We start from the raw sequence: 15,574 nt of genomic DNA, 5'->3' as shown, positions 1-15,574 counted from the left end.
GGGGAGAGCGGCTCCCGTCCCTGCCCGCTTCTGCTGGGCCAATGGTTCCTTACGCCACACAGAACGAGAGGTTTCTCTCTTGCTAAACGCGAGTCAGAGTTGTTTTGTAAAGGAATGGGGAGCTCCAGTCGCTTGGGCTTGGAAGAGTTCAGGGGAGGAAGTGACAGGTCAGCACTTGCTGGGAGTGATGCTTTCTCCTTGCATCAGGTGAAACCACAAATTTGGAAAACGGACGTTTGCAGAAAAAACACTGCATAGCAACATCGACAGATCCTCCATACGTGTTTTGATAAGTTAACTGTAGCCATTCTGTTAAGTATTTTAAAGTTAAAATGCATAACAAGAACTGGAGAGCTCGTTCATTTTGGTAGGTATCAAAGCAGGCTGATGGGTCAAATTGAGACCATTCTAGGTTTGTTGCTAGGCTAGGAGAAAGGAGAGGTCTTTGGAGGGCAAAGGTATGTTTTTAAAGCAATAGGCGCGTTTAAACTGAGGGATAGTCACTGTGCAATCTTTGTAAACGGTACGGTTTTGTAAGAATCAAACCTGTTTGCCCAAAGCAAGCAATATATTCGTGAGTGTACTGTGAAAGTACAGGTTAAATGTTGCCCTCATCGGAAAGAATGTGCCATAACTCATAAATGAGTTAATTTTAGATCACAAAGTTACAGAGATGAGAAACTTATGGCCAACCAGCATCTAACCAAAAAGGCTCAACTTACCCAAAAATGTGCCACACAGGAGATGGATCCCTCTAAAAACTTAAGGCACCTTTTGCAGTAATAACATACTTGTCACTTCGTTGGTCAGTTACTTTGTATCGGAAGAAGGGGGTGCTGAACCTCCCATTTTAGTCATAGGAACATTTTCATTTTAAGGTTTGCTGAGAGATTTCAGGCAGGTTCACTACAGAAAGAAAGAAAGTAGCCTTGCTGGCCTTAAGAATGTCCGATAAAAACATGTCCATGAAACACCTTGGTTCGAACTTCAAGAATGGAAGATACTATTTCTGTATTGTTTTCTGAGGCTTTTGAAACTTTGTGCAGACATATAATAAAACAAGCCTTTAAAGCAATTAAGTAAGCTTTAGGCTCATTTTATGAAGCAGGATCAGATATCCAGTAAAAGGTCAATTGAAGAATGAGAAGCTGAGTATAGTCTTAATTTATTTTCTTCTGAGCTCAATTCTTTAACCCAAACTTCCCACCTACTATGCTATTTTTTTTCTCTCTCTCTCAGAATTACTCATATACCAGGTATGTTCAGTACAGAATGAACCACATTCAATTTTCCTTCCTGTTAACTTGTTTCACATGGTGGTATATACTTAAAATAGCATCTGTCTTCCCATGTGCTATGACACATATTTGCTCTACAGCTCCAGTTGTTGAAGAGCTGCTTTTTGCCACAGGCAGCACTTCCAAAATCTCCTCTGTAACCACTGTTGCCAGTCTAAGATAAACTACATGTGCCCTTTGGGTATGGACCCTGGCTATTTTACAGGACTCCAGAGCACTTTGCTCCCATCCATTATATAATGGGAGCAGTAAATAATAAACAGCAGCAACTGCGCTTTTTGAATGTACTTTCACAATCACTCTACACCCTTAGCTTCAGAGATCTTCTCACTTTAGAGATACCTGTACAGTGTTTCTAAAATGCTGAAAGGGTTCTTAAATCAGCCAAATCGGGGATTTTGATACCTCTTACATTGCTGTTTGCTGTAAAGAGATGTGAACTTGAGGTCTATAGGAGCTAGCCTTATCACCTCATTCTATTACACTTTACTGAGTAGGTTTCTCAAGCAAAGGAAAGATTGTATAACAACATATCGCCACTTACACGATACGTGCTGCAATTGCTACAAATGTTTATTGTGAGGGAAGCTTAATATATTGTCTTCTATGTGGTGGTTAATGAGTTCCTCTGTACTTGGAAGTATATCATACATGTAAGCCCAAAAAGCATGAAATCTAGACAGAGAGAAGAACCTGACAGGAAAACCTAAAGAGCAATTAGCTCTGCATTTTAAAGAATACATTGTGGATATCAATACCTCTTTGTCCCGAGGCAGAGAAAAGCTGGGAGGAGTGGATGGCTGCTAACCTTTCGCAAGAGCAATAGCTGTTCTTCTGTTTGGGAGCTGAAGGGACAGTGAATGGCACTGATTTGTGCCGGGGAACAGACAGAGAAGACAATGCCGAGGGAAGAATGACAGAACATGCAGTGTTGAGGGGAGGATGGAATCACCGAATGGTTTGGGTTGGAAGGGACCTTAAAGATCATCTAGTTCCAAACCCCCTGCCATGGGCAGGGACACCTTGTACTAGAGGATGTGGTGTAATCACATGAAGATGTAGTAAGATTTCCTTAAAGAAATCAAGAGAAGTTAGAGAAATACAGCAAGGGTGGTAAAACTTGAATGAACAGACTTTGGCATACAGGTGCAGTGTTTATCTGCGTATCGTTAGCCTGTTTTGTGTCTGCAATTAGGCCATCGCAAAAGCCTGTTTTATATTTATGCAAATAAAAATAGTAAGGAAAGTTGCTGTTATTGGCCTGTCCCGTGTCCTTATATTTCAGTTTGGGCATAAACTCCATAGGTTCAGTTCTGAAAAATGAACTCAAAAGGCACAGAAAATGAATACTGCGTGTAGACTACACCTTGTCTTAACATTTATGTAGGGTTTCTGCTGCTGCTTTTGTTCTTGTTTAATGCCAGATTTTAGTTTAGTGAGGAGAACTGGGCTCGCTGTCAGACAGCTCATGGATGTTTGAGAAAGCTTGCTTAAAATAGCTTTATATCCCTGTGTTTGTTAACTGTACTTTTAAAAATGCCAAAAGCTCGCTTCAGTACTGCTCGCTGGCAGTTACCCACTTTCGCCTTCCTGCTCAGCTTAAACTGTATCTGTTTGGAATTACCCAAAATATTTGCATTCTTGTCTTCTCAAACACTGAAACATACACGTTTGCTTTTTGTTTCTTTTCAGCACTCAGCATGGCTTCTCCAGCTCTCCTCATGCGTGTGGTCGCCTCTGCGTATTCTGTTGCAGAAAAAGCTTCAACCATTGTTAGAAATGTAATGGCTGCAGGAGATCTGGGGATAGTGGAGAAGGTAGGACTTTTACTTTGTTCCAGTTTAATTGCTTTCAGTACTGCTGGGTTAGATACAGGTCAGAGTGGTAGTTTTGACGATCAGCAACTGGGGAAAGAAATCGAGTCCTCACCTCTTCCAGAAATGTCCCTTATTAAAGGATTCAAAGCACACTGGAGGAGTGTCTTTTGAGCAGCATTTCTAAAGAATGTTCAGAAGGAAACACATCATAATTTTGTCCTCACAAAACACAAGCTTTGGATAGCATGTCAGAATTTGTAATCGTGTCTCTTCCCTTAATTTCCATGCCTGTGTTCTAACATCTGTAGTACAGCTTAAAGTACTGTGCCCTTGATGAATTTTGCATTAGGATGACTCAATAAAGAACCTTAAGATTTTATTGTAAATCACAGTTTTCAAATTAATTTTGGAGCTTCACATTTAAATAGAAAACAAAAGGTCACGGAGAGGGTGGTGAGGCAGTGGAACAGGTTGCCCAGAGAAGCTGTGGATGCCCCATCCCTGGAAGTGTTCAAGGCCAGGCTGGATGAGGCTTTGAGCAACCTGGTCTAGTGGAAGGGGTCCCTGCCTATGGCAGGGGGGGTGGGACTAGATGGTCTGTAAGGGGCCTTCCAACCCAAACCATTCTGTGATTCTACGAATGAAATTACAATGATCTGCATGCGGTTCTTAATTGGCTGTAAGTTAGCTGCACTGATGAGACAGGATCTTTGTTCTGACTACAATACTAGAATAGATGGAGTTAACTTTGGAGGTTAATTCCAGCTTTACAGGTATGTCACAATATTATGGACCACATTAAATATCTGTATTATTTTTGGTCTTTACATTGACGTAATTGCACGTATTTACATTTTTCTGATAGTAAGCACTTTCAGCCAGTTGTGAAGAAAAGCCTGACCCTTTATGACTTTTATTGTCCATTCAGACAGTACATGCAAAAAGATTTTTTTCCCCACTGGGTCAGTTACATTCACCACTATGAAAACATTGGCAAGTTTTTCTTATTCCCTTTTCTACTAAGCAATTAAAATCAGGTGTATGGGGGAGAGAATTAAAGAAAAACCCTGTAATGAGCTGTATGTTCAAAAGTACTTAGATGCGTAGCAGGATTTTCCGACACGTGAGCAGAATATATTCTCCCACATAACCTGCTTTTAGGTTCTTGGTAAAACTAATGCAGCTTCACTACAAGAAAGCCTTAATATACTTGCATCCAGAGGTAAAAAGGAAGCACTGTCTGTACTTTGTTTGATTAAGCAGTTAATTCTAAATGCATAAACAAGTTTAAGTTTATTTTTTAAGAGTCCAGACAGGTTAAGGTAGTTTTAACTAAAACTAAATGCTGTTTTTAATCTGTTTAATTCAGTTTCACTTAAAAAAACCTTGCACGTGTGTCAATATTATTTCCCAGTAAATCAGATTAATTACTCAATTATTTTCTGATCTAATAAACCCAGCAAATGAACACATTTTAACCTCTGTAACCAATTAAGTAAATAGTTGTAAATACAGTATTACAAAAATAATCAAAAGTAACAGGTGATATTGGATCTAAGACTGATTGTACATACTTTGTTTTTAAATGAATGCTTTCAGTCTAATTTTGTGTCTTTGGAGTAATGACTAACAGAAGAGGTTCCTGTTTGAGTGACTAGTGCTCTCCACTCCTGTTCCACCTTTTCCCCCAGCCTACTCACCTCCCATCCATTTATCTAGGTGAGGAAAAACAGCTCAAGGACAGTTTAATTTTTAGCTAGCTCCTCTCCGTCCTCTCCTGATGTTCAGAGTTTTCTTTCCCCCAGTCAACTCTGAGCTCTGCATTTGTATTACTTCTCCGTGTAGCATTTTTACTACGCACACCCCTCTGCCCCCAGCTGGTAGGTAGATATTTTGCCCAGCCACTCCTACATTACTGATGGCTGTTTGGAGGAATCACTTTTTATTAGGTTGGTGTCCTGGAACAGAGGACATTCACTGCAATAACTTGATCTCATCAAGTATAACCTCAGTGCCAAATTCAGCCAAATGTACTAAGGGGATGAGAAGGAAGTTTGAAAGGACAGTATCAAGTTTCATGAATATAGAGAATTGGATAAGGGACAGACTGGGTTTTGAGCATGCAAAAATTAACCCATAACATGATTCTAAATGGAATATTCCATTTCTATGGCTAATTTCTGTAGCTGGATAAAACAATTGTCATGTTGTCACCAAATAAGAGACAAGCAGATAAAATTTTTGTTTGATCCAACCAAGATGCAAATCCTTCAGTGAACTGACTTTCTTAATTCCGGTGCTAACAGAAGTAATTCTTACTGGGAAACAGGCCTCCAGTCCTAAAGGGCCTCTCCATTCACAGATACATGAAGATTAAAGTGAGGCAGTGTTAATAAATTACCTACTTCCGCTATAGAGCAAGTTACAGATGTTTAAGAAGAATTGCTGTAACCAATCTGGCAATGTATGCTCGGCTACACTGCATCTTTTGGGAAGGCTTTCAGCCATTGTTTCATGTCACCTTACACCCACTGTTTTCTCTCTAGTATTATTGCTGGAGAAAAATGTGGGGGTGTTCCTGTCCAGTTCAGCTGTGCTGGTTAGCTTCTGGCTCTCCCTGGTCTTTACCTGCTAGGCTAAGGAACCACTCACTACGTAGAAGTTCATACATCATAATTGTTTACCTTATTGTGGTTTTTAAGCAAGCTAGGTTAATTGGACCTTTAACTCACCTTTTACTAACACCTTCCCTGTATTCCTCATCTTTCCTTATTTGCCACGTCTCTCCAGCGAGCCTTAAAATATTTCATTTTCTCTGTTAACATCTTAAGTTTTGCTTTTCCCTCTTCTTGTATTAGTATCGGGGTTCATACTTGTATTAATTTATTCTACACATAGTTTAATATTTACACAAACACATATTCAGTACAACTGCACCACTGCATGAGAAAAACACAGCATGTAAATGTTCTAATATCATACCAGTCCAGTACCTGAAGGGGCCTATAATGAAGCTCTGGGGAGACTTTTTACAAGGGCCTGTAGTGACAGGACAAGGGGTAACGGGTTTAAATTGAAAGTGGGCAGATTTAGATTGGATATCAGGAAGAAGTTCTTCCCAGAGAGGGTGGTGAGGCAGTGGAACAGGTTGCCCAGAGAAGCTGTGGATGCCCCATCCCTGGAAGTGTTCAAGGCCAGGCTGGACGCGGCTTTGAGCAACCTGGTCTAGTGGAAGATGTCCCTGCCCATGGCAGGGGGGTTGGAACTAGATGGTCTGCAAGGTCCCTTCCAACCCAAACCCTTCCATGATTCTATGAGGGCTTTGGGGTGTACAAGGAATCTCTGCTTCTGTCAGTTTTTAGCCTGCCTCTTTCAACATCACTTGCTTGTTTGATGATGTATCAAATTAGACTTCTTTTTTATTACAAGGTAGATATTCAGAGTGACATATATGGGCCATTGTACTGTTTGTTGTTGTTTTGAAATATACAAATTCCTACCCATCCCTTGACAGACAGGAGCCAACGACTTGCAGACCAAAGCTGACCGGCTGGTACAAATGAGCATTTGTGCTTCCCTGGCACGGAAGTTTCCCAAGGTGACAATTATAGGAGAAGAAGTAAGTACCTAGTTTATTTCTTACTAAGAGTCTAACTAATTTCCTTTGGCAGGTTTTACAAAATCATCTGGTTCTTGGTTTTTTTGTTTGTTTAAAAAAAGAAGTATTTCCATCCCATTTCACCTTTGCATGGCATTAGCTTTGTCAAGTGAGCTGCAAGCAAATCTACAAGTTCTAAGGCAAACTGACGTAAGTCCAACACCTTTTTCTAATAATTCCTTTTGTTAGGAACTGTCCACTGATGAGGTAACTGAGGAATTAATTGAAGATGGCCACTGTGAAGAAATACTGAAGAAAACTTGCCCTGCTCAGTACACAGGAATTAAAGAGGAAGAGGTAATGTGGAAATGTTATGCCTATGTCTTCGTATTTTAGACTGTATTACTTACTGATTGTAGCTAGGAATGTATTAAGAAAAAAAGGTCATCTCAATGTTCCCAATTTTTCTTTCTGGCTTGAAAACTGAAACGTGGTCATGAGAATTACACCTCCAGAGCTGGAAACGCTCCCTGTGTTCAATGATGGGAAATAGAAATCTGCTGCTTACAACTTGTGATTCAAATTAATTTGGAATTAATCTACTTTGAGCATAAGTAATGTAATTTCCATGTTTAGTTTAAGCCTTCATATCTCTACTAGGATATTTGCTGAGAAGTTCCAGTCTGGTTTTTGAGTAAAATACTACAGTAGGCTTCAGTCTTATCATCATGTCAAAAATTTGAATCACTATTTCCTTACTACTGTAAGGAAATAAAAGCACTAAAGTAAAGTACATACTTTGCATGGTAATTTTACATGATTTATATTTGTTAATTCTCCTTATTTTTTTATTTTTAAAGCTTGTAATATGGGTCGATCCCTTGGATGGAACCAAGGAGTACACTGAAGGTTGGCTTCTCTTTTAACTCTGCTGATTCAAAAAAAATTATAGCAGTGTAATAAAGTGGCACGTACACGCAGGTAGTTTTATGATAGAAGTTCCATACAGCATTGTTTCATAAGGCTGATATTATTTCTGCATTTGGAGTTCTATGGAATTTTTTAATCATTCCATTCAGTTCTAACCAGTACTGAATATTCCTGATGGGTTACTGAGTGCCCACCAGTCTGTATCATTTCCAGGAGCAATGGGCTGCCTTTGCTGGCACGTTGTCTTAAGGGTTTAGTCAAACTCACAATTATGCATACACTTTGAAAGGAGGGACAAAATCCCCCATTCACACAGGAATATGCTCAATTATACTTACATTTTCCTCTTCAAACCACAGCTGTGTTTGTAGCCCTTTCAAAATGAAATAACATCTTCCCGCAAATCATAATTCTTCAGTTATGAGAAGAAACTGGTTTCAGCAAAGCTTAATTTGTGCCCATAGGAATAGACCCTAAAATGAAGAAGAAAAGAAAACACTCCAAAACCAACATGCCGAAACCTCACTTCAGCCTCCTGCTGCATCTTTTAGGCAGATTATTTTTCCCCTTTTCAGGGAGAGAGATGTGCACCTGCCAAAAATTTGCTAGTTTTGAATGTCATTAAAGAATTCACACCACAGTTACTGAAGAATGTCATCATATACTGCTATTCAGTTGTATCTTTAAACTTCCTTCTCATTGTGCTTTAATTATAACGTAGTTCTAATAAAAGAATTCTGTCTATCTGGGGCATTTTTTTTTTTTGCAGACCTCCAGGCTAAATGTCAAAAAAAAAAAATTGCATCAACCAACCTATTACACCTGAAAATCCTGATTAGTATTTGCATTTTTAAGATACCACCCTGCATATCAAGTTTTGGACTTTAATTGAAGGTTTATTTTTTAAACATATATACACTTTTTTTTTCCATGCATATTCACATTCATATTATTTCTATACAGGGCTCCTTGACCATGTAACAGTTCTTATTGGAATTGCTTACGGAGGCAAAGCGATAGCAGGAGTTATTAACCAGCCATATTACAACTATGAGGTATTAAATGCACTGATTTGTTTAAAAGCTTTAGGTGATTTCTGACTGTCATTTCTAAGCTATTTCTAGTTAGCATATGTTCAAGTGAAAATCAGTGTGTAGCAGAGTTAATGTTGTAATATAAGGTGGTGGTGTTTTTATTAAATATATACCATTTTGAATGTTGGTTACCTGGAACTAAATCTTCGGGACCTACTAACGGCCAGACTGAATCCTGAGGCTTGGGTAATACACAAATACAGTATATATTTCATATATACTGTACATACTACATATGTACTTTACATACTGTACATGTAAAGTACATACTGTAAACCTAGTACAGATCAGTGTTTTCGCAGTCTTTGCTAGAAATTCTTTAGTAAACGCATGCAGTGGGTGCATTTGTGATGTATCTGCCATAAATCTGCAGCCCTCAATAAACCAAGCGTAGCTCTCACTGACAGCTGGGTCAGAGTCTGTCACACCAGGTTTCTGGTCTAAGTCCAGGACGGCCAACCTACAGGCATTTACACATGTTTGGAGATTATTTCAGTATTATCTGTGAGGGTGGGGGAAAGCTTAGGATACAGTCTGATTAATTAAACTTATTAGAATGTAAAGAAAAAGCTCTTGAGCTGATTTAATGTATATCATCAGCTGATTCTGTATGTTCTACACAACATCTATGATGAAACATACAGAATGTCAATTTTTCAGTTACAGATTGTGCCTGAAGTAGAGAAATACACAAATATTTACTTGCCAGTCATTAGAGGCAGGACATAATGTATCACCACAATGTCACAGATAAGAAAATAGGGAATGATTTCATTGCCTTAGAGAGAATGAGAGCCAGTTTCTCACTTGGGCCTTTAGAGTAGCTCTTTTTAAGTGCCACTGTTTAAACGTATATCGCAGTAGTAATATTATATTCCAAGTAAGCAAACATTTCTCTAGGTACTGCTCTCCATTTGTGCTTTAAATGCTGATCACTCTGATTAACCATCACCTGGATCTGTGCATCTACGTTGTAGGCAGGAGCTGATGCTGTGCTGGGCAGGACAATCTGGGGAGTCCTGGGCATAGGTGCCTTTGGATTTCAGCTCACAGAAGCTCCTGCTGGGAAACACATCATCGTTACAACCCGTTCTCACAGCAGTACCCTGGTAAACGACTGCATCAGTGCCTTGAACCCAGACAGTGTCATCAGAGTTGGAGGGGCAGGAAATAAGGTATGAAAACTCCAAATCTTTTGGTTTTACTGGGACAAAGAAACCTTATTACCTCTAAAAAAAGAACTTTTAAAGAAATCATTTGCTTACTTGCATGAATGTACAGGACGCTTCCTCCTCCATCCCCAGCACAACTTCTCCTAGCATTCAGACTGCTGTGGAGAGTCAGAATTTCGGACAGGTGTTTTGTAACAACAGCCGTGCTGGTCATGGCTCAGGTCCATCTTCCCCAATATTCTGTTTCTATGGGAGAAAATAAAAAGTTCTGAGACCAGAATGACTAAATGTCCATACAATTTAATCATAATTATTAGACATTTTCTTCTGTTCATGTTAATACAGTTTTTGTTCTAACTCTCTAGCAGCACATAACAAAGGATGAAAGCAGGAGAAGCACACAGTATTTCCTTTGCAGGCCTTCTCTGCATACAGGGAATACTCATTTGCTACAGTTTTGAAAGCTTAGTTTTTTGCCATGGTTTTCCAAAACAGACCCTCCAATCTCTTTTCTCCACCATATGCAAGGCCCAAAATGGCACCAGGACAATATAGAGATAACATGGAGATAGTTTCCACTTTATTTTCTTAGTACTTGCACAGGCTGGGAATTTGAAAAGCAGATTTCATCCTATAAACTGCGTTTCTAACGATCAAAACCGGAACAGGCAGAATGGTAATACAGTCTATCTTTCTAAACATTCTAATTTCTTGTAATGTTTGAAAGGAAGTGGTTGGTGTTCCTTTTCTGACTGTAAGCAAGGAAACTGATCTAATGCCTGGTGTTATTTTCACCCATTTCTAAATGCCTAGATCCTTTGCAATGACTGCCACTCTCTCTTCGTAACAGATCATTCAGCTTATAGAAGGCAAGGCATCTGCTTACGTATTTGCCAGTCCTGGGTGCAAGAAATGGGATACATGTGCACCTGAGGCTATCCTGCATGCTGTGGGAGGTAAGTTAATAGCAGTCAAAATCCCAGGTGAAACCACATCAATTTGAAGTTGCTTATATTTTTGACAGGGAAAAAATGAATTTCAAAACATGGCTTTGGGAAGAAAAATGACAATACATATGTATTTTTGAATAGTCACAATTAACTAGGTGTTTGAGCCCTTTGAAATCAACAGTAACTCCAAAGAGGCAGCAAAATGCTCTGGAAAGCATGATATGATCAGTTTTGCCCTGGACTAATGCAGTCAGTAACGGTCAAATAATCAAAAAAGACAAAATCCAAAATTTTGGGTATATTGATTTTAATATTTTCAAAGCAAGTGGCTTTTTTTCTGCTGGCTGCTGTGTCACAGTAAAACCAAAACCACACTGTCCTACTAACTGCATGTAGTAGTTTATTATTAGTAAAATATTATGTAATGTGTGGACATTGCATTCTTTAACACAACAGGCCAAACCGTGCAGCTGTTCCTCACATGTACAAACTCCAGAGTTGAGTCATTCATGTAATTCAGGAAAATTAGTGATCTCCAACCAACATAAACCACTTCACCTTTCTAAGGGGTTAGAAAAGTTACAAGAAGTCTCACTGACAAGTATTGTTATTATACCTCTTCTGCTGTTCACATTGATAGGCCTTTTACCACCATATGCTAGAATTGTGGGCTTTGATCTCTTAAATTCTGTCAAGCAAGGATAACAGGCTTCATAATGACATAATTCAACTCCTCTGCAGTTTCCAGTGTTGATAACTTCAAACAGGTTAGCTCAGGCGCCAAAAAACAACCAATCTGGGGCAGCACAATGCTGTACTTAGCCTTCTTGTTATGAAGGTATCTCGTGGTTAAATTAGGTGGCATAAAGATCTGTGGTGCTCTTGCTAAGTGATTTCTGGAAACTCATTTAAAACCATGTAGGGTATTTCTGGATTGTATTAGAGGTTGGTGTATAGACTTAACCCAGCTTAAACTTGAACCGAGGATTTTTCTTCCCTTCTTGTCAACGGCCAATGTAAAAACTACTGAGAAGCATTTTAATTAATCCGTAAGAGAGATGTTGTTTTTCCTTTTCCTGAATCACAGGGAATTTAAATATTGCTGAAGGAAAACAAAACCATTCTTTATTTGATTTCAGTCAATAAAAACCTGTTGCTCTTAAACTGAGAGCAAAGACATTTCGCATCTGCAGACAGGCACGTGTATGCCAAAGACCATCAGCTTTTTAGTTGTCACTTGTACTAATAAAACAGATTTTAGCTCTCCAACTCCTGTTTACTGGAATATTTATTTTCTTTTTCTTTTTTTTTTAGGCAAGATAACTGATATCCATGGAAATTCATTTCAGTATAACAAGGAAGTGAAGCACATGAATTCAGCTGGAGTCCTTGCCACTTTGAGAAATTATGACTATTATGCCAGCCGTATTCCTAACTCCGTTAAACAGTCACTTGTGCCTTAAAGCAGTAAAGCGTCTTCACGTGACCTGGAATGCTGAGAAAGTGAGCTTGCAGAAGAGAAAGAGGATAACTGAGCCTGAAATTGGTTTATAGAATCTGAACTGAATTCTTACACTAAGGTGTTGGATAATTTCAAAATTACATATAGAATCCCTAGGTGCAGTTGGAGTGTTTTGCTGTGTTTAGCAGACAACATGAGATTGGTCACATTTCTTCAATAGCTGCTTTCCATATTTTTTGGGAGTATTCATTCTTCATGATTGTGCTTAATATACTGCTGATCATAACACTACAGTCCAAACATCATCATGCAATATTCAGGGCACAAAATCCTGTAAAGTCATTTACCTGATCATGATCCATGTTTTTTGTTGTATGAAGTCATCAAGCGTTTATTGTGTTAAATACAAATGTACTGAGAATTCACCTGGATGGATCAGCCCATTTATTATGAAGTTGACAGTTTTGTTTCTTACAAGTGAATCTTGAATTTGCTGATCCTGAACTCAGTTTTGGGATGGCTGAGATTGCTGTTTGTCATCTGAGTTTTGCAGAAGCAAGGACAAAGTCCAAGTGGGCCTCTGACACCTCAAACAGGGGTTCCCAGATCACTGCATCCACTGAGGATCAGTGAAGCGTTAATACAGCAGGGTTCAGGACACCTCAGTGGAGGAGAACCCAAGGAAACTGTGACATGGGGAGGAGCTCCCAGCACCTCTCTGGTGATCTGAAATGCCTCTGTCAGCATCTGGGTCACCTCAGTCTTGGAGAGCTTTGGGCATCCTAGGTCACTTTGTCATATGTGGGGGACAACAGAAATGCAGGAGCTTGAAGTTTTCGTGTCCAAATTGTGAGAGAAACTAAGTCCAGGTACCTTTCCAACAGGCCCAAGAATTGAGGAACCTGACGCTACCACTTGCCCCTTCCTGTGTAACATGGGCATGTTAGGAGAGAGAGCAGGAGACAAGATCACCTAAAATGAACTTAAAAATGGGAGAGCCTGTTTCAGGCAGCTTTCCCAGAGGTGTGGGGGGTCAGAAAGCAGGATTCGACTGTTCAGCCCACTTGAACACAAAAGAGAACAGGAAGTAAATTAACATATGACTAGCTAAAATTGCCAACCTTAGCCAAAACAGATGAAATCTTCAAGCTGACTTTAGGATTTGGTGGGCTCCACTGGTTCAGAATACTCCAGTGTACTTCGTTTTCTCCAGATTTTGTGACCCAAGTCCCTCACCCTCCAATTAAGGGTTCTTAGGGCCCCCCTTTCCCTAAAAATGTGACACATCCTGAGGCATGCCACGAAGAGATGCCAGTTTCAATGAAAACACATAGTTGTGCTTTTCTTCCTGTTCTCCATACAGAGTGGTGTTTGTCAGGTTCTTGGGCTCGTGGTGTCAGGGAGGGTGCCTGAACTTGGCTGCTTGCCTACATAAAGACTGAATGTCTAAGCTCTCCCAGCGTGATTTTTTTTTTGTTTTGCCTTAACCTCTGCTGACACTATGAATGGTAATGTAGCCTGCAAGTTGCACTGCACCCATTCCCACTTTCTCCCTGCCCACAAGATGAAGTCCTCTGAATAACCACATTCTTGGTCCACTCAAACCATCTTTAGGCAAGCACTGAAGTTCAAGGTACAAAAAGCTCCATAGTTCCATACAGAAGAAAATTTCAAAATTCTGTTTTCATCAGTATGTTCAAGTTATACTAATTTCTTTTTACTTTCATGATACCAGGTATTTAAAAACTCTGATTTACTTAAGAGTCCTTAAATTAGATTCTTTCCTCACAGTAGGGTAATAACAATATGACTTCATTGGCTTAAAGCTGGCTCTATTTCCAGCAAGCAGGAACACTGTGATACCGAAAGATGTGAACTAGGCAACTCTTTGCTAAAGTGTTCCCAGTCTCTCCATGTGCACACATAGAAAAGGATCTAAGGAAGCTCCTTCCTTAGTGAGGTCATCTTATCACAACATTTACAGATAAATTAGCAAGATTATCACTTACCTCATTGTCATCATCAGCCAGTCCATGCTATAATGACAGTGGATTAAAGGTGCATATATAGGAACACCACATGCTTCTAATCCTTTCATCTATAGCCTACCTTTCTTCTTCCTCAAGTGCATGGCCAGTAAGAGCATGCCAGACAGATTAACTCTGCTTTAACTGGAGCCTTCTTTATATTCTGACCCATTGTAAGTTTAACCATTCCACATATTGATTGAAACTGAAGTTTGAACCACATAGCGGGGACAAGATTAATTTTGCTTACTAAATTATATGTAATTCTCACCTTTAACTTCTGCAGGTTTCTTGGATATACAGGCTTGACTATTCACATCCAAATCCACATGTGAATTTGCTAAACGCATAAGATAAAACGTAGAGCAACTTGGACAACACAAAGCTGGCCTTAGTAAGTCTTTCCGTGTAGTCACTAAAATACAAAGTCAAGTACAGGATCCACTGTTAGTAATCTTCATCTATGTCTCCATACCCTTTATTTTCATTGGAAACTCGCTATATGTTTGAAAATTTCCTCAGCGTAAGCCCCTTTCTCATTCTGCGGTAATTTCTCTCTGGCCGTTTACAGGGAACTCAGTGGGAGTAGAACACACACGGTGTACCCGTCAGTCACTAAAATACAAAGTCAAGTACAGGATCCACTGTTAGTAATCTTCATCTATGTCTCCATACCCTTTATTTTCATTGGAAACTCGCTATATGTTTGAAAATTTCCTCAGCGTAAGCCCCTTTCTCATTCTGCGGTAATTTCTCTCTGGCCGTTTACAGGGAACTCAGTGGGAGTAGAACACACACGGTGTACCCATCAGGTAGGAGCTGGTGTAAAGGCACTTCTGTATGGAACCACTTCCCATGCCTAGAGAAGCAGTCAAGCTGCTATCACAGGAGGGTATTAATGAAATTTGAACGAAACTGCAGGAGCAGCAGCTAAGGGTAGGAGCCAGCACGTAAGGCGCAGTCACGCTCTGGCTGTACCCCGACCACCGCGGCACAACGCGGCTCCGCTCCACCGACCAAGCGCTTGAGCGAGTTCCTGCCGGCACATCCGCCGCTCTAGTTCCATCTGTACGACAGACAGGGGGTGGGGAGGCAGTTACACCGCACTGTCCTTGCCACAATGGGAACCTGAGACAGGGCCGCCGGCCCCCACCGAGCACCCCTCCAGGGCGGCTTCCCCCAGCGCGCGAGGGTGAGCGCCCCGCGGGCCGGGAAAGCCCTGTGCT

At 40.1% G+C, this 15,574-nt stretch overlaps 1 protein-coding gene across 2 annotated transcripts; it reads left to right on the top strand.

Moving 5' to 3' along the window:
- Positions 1-2,994: 2,994 nt before the first annotated feature.
- BPNT1 (3'(2'), 5'-bisphosphate nucleotidase 1) lies at positions 2,995-12,667 on the top strand. Of its 2 annotated transcripts, XM_010161085.1 has the most exons (8): positions 2,995-3,115; positions 6,630-6,734; positions 6,963-7,070; positions 7,574-7,622; positions 8,607-8,698; positions 9,715-9,912; positions 10,760-10,865; positions 12,174-12,667. In XM_010161085.1, exons 1-8 carry the CDS (start codon positions 2,999-3,001, stop codon positions 12,320-12,322), a joined length of 924 nt encoding a protein of 307 aa, XP_010159387.1. In that variant the 5' UTR covers positions 2,995-2,998; the 3' UTR covers positions 12,323-12,667. The 2 variants fall into 2 exon arrangements, with proteins under 2 accessions (XP_010159387.1, XP_010159390.1); XM_010161088.1 differs by lacking the exon at positions 6,963-7,070.
- Positions 12,668-15,574: the final 2,907 nt, after the last annotated feature.

Source organism: Eurypyga helias, unplaced genomic scaffold (assembly GCF_000690775.1).
Source record: "Eurypyga helias isolate BGI_N326 unplaced genomic scaffold, ASM69077v1 scaffold9611, whole genome shotgun sequence".
Taxonomy (NCBI): Eukaryota; Metazoa; Chordata; class Aves; order Eurypygiformes; family Eurypygidae; genus Eurypyga; species Eurypyga helias.
Note: the sequence above shows the minus strand (reverse complement) of the source record. Positions and strands in the feature narration are given on the sequence as shown.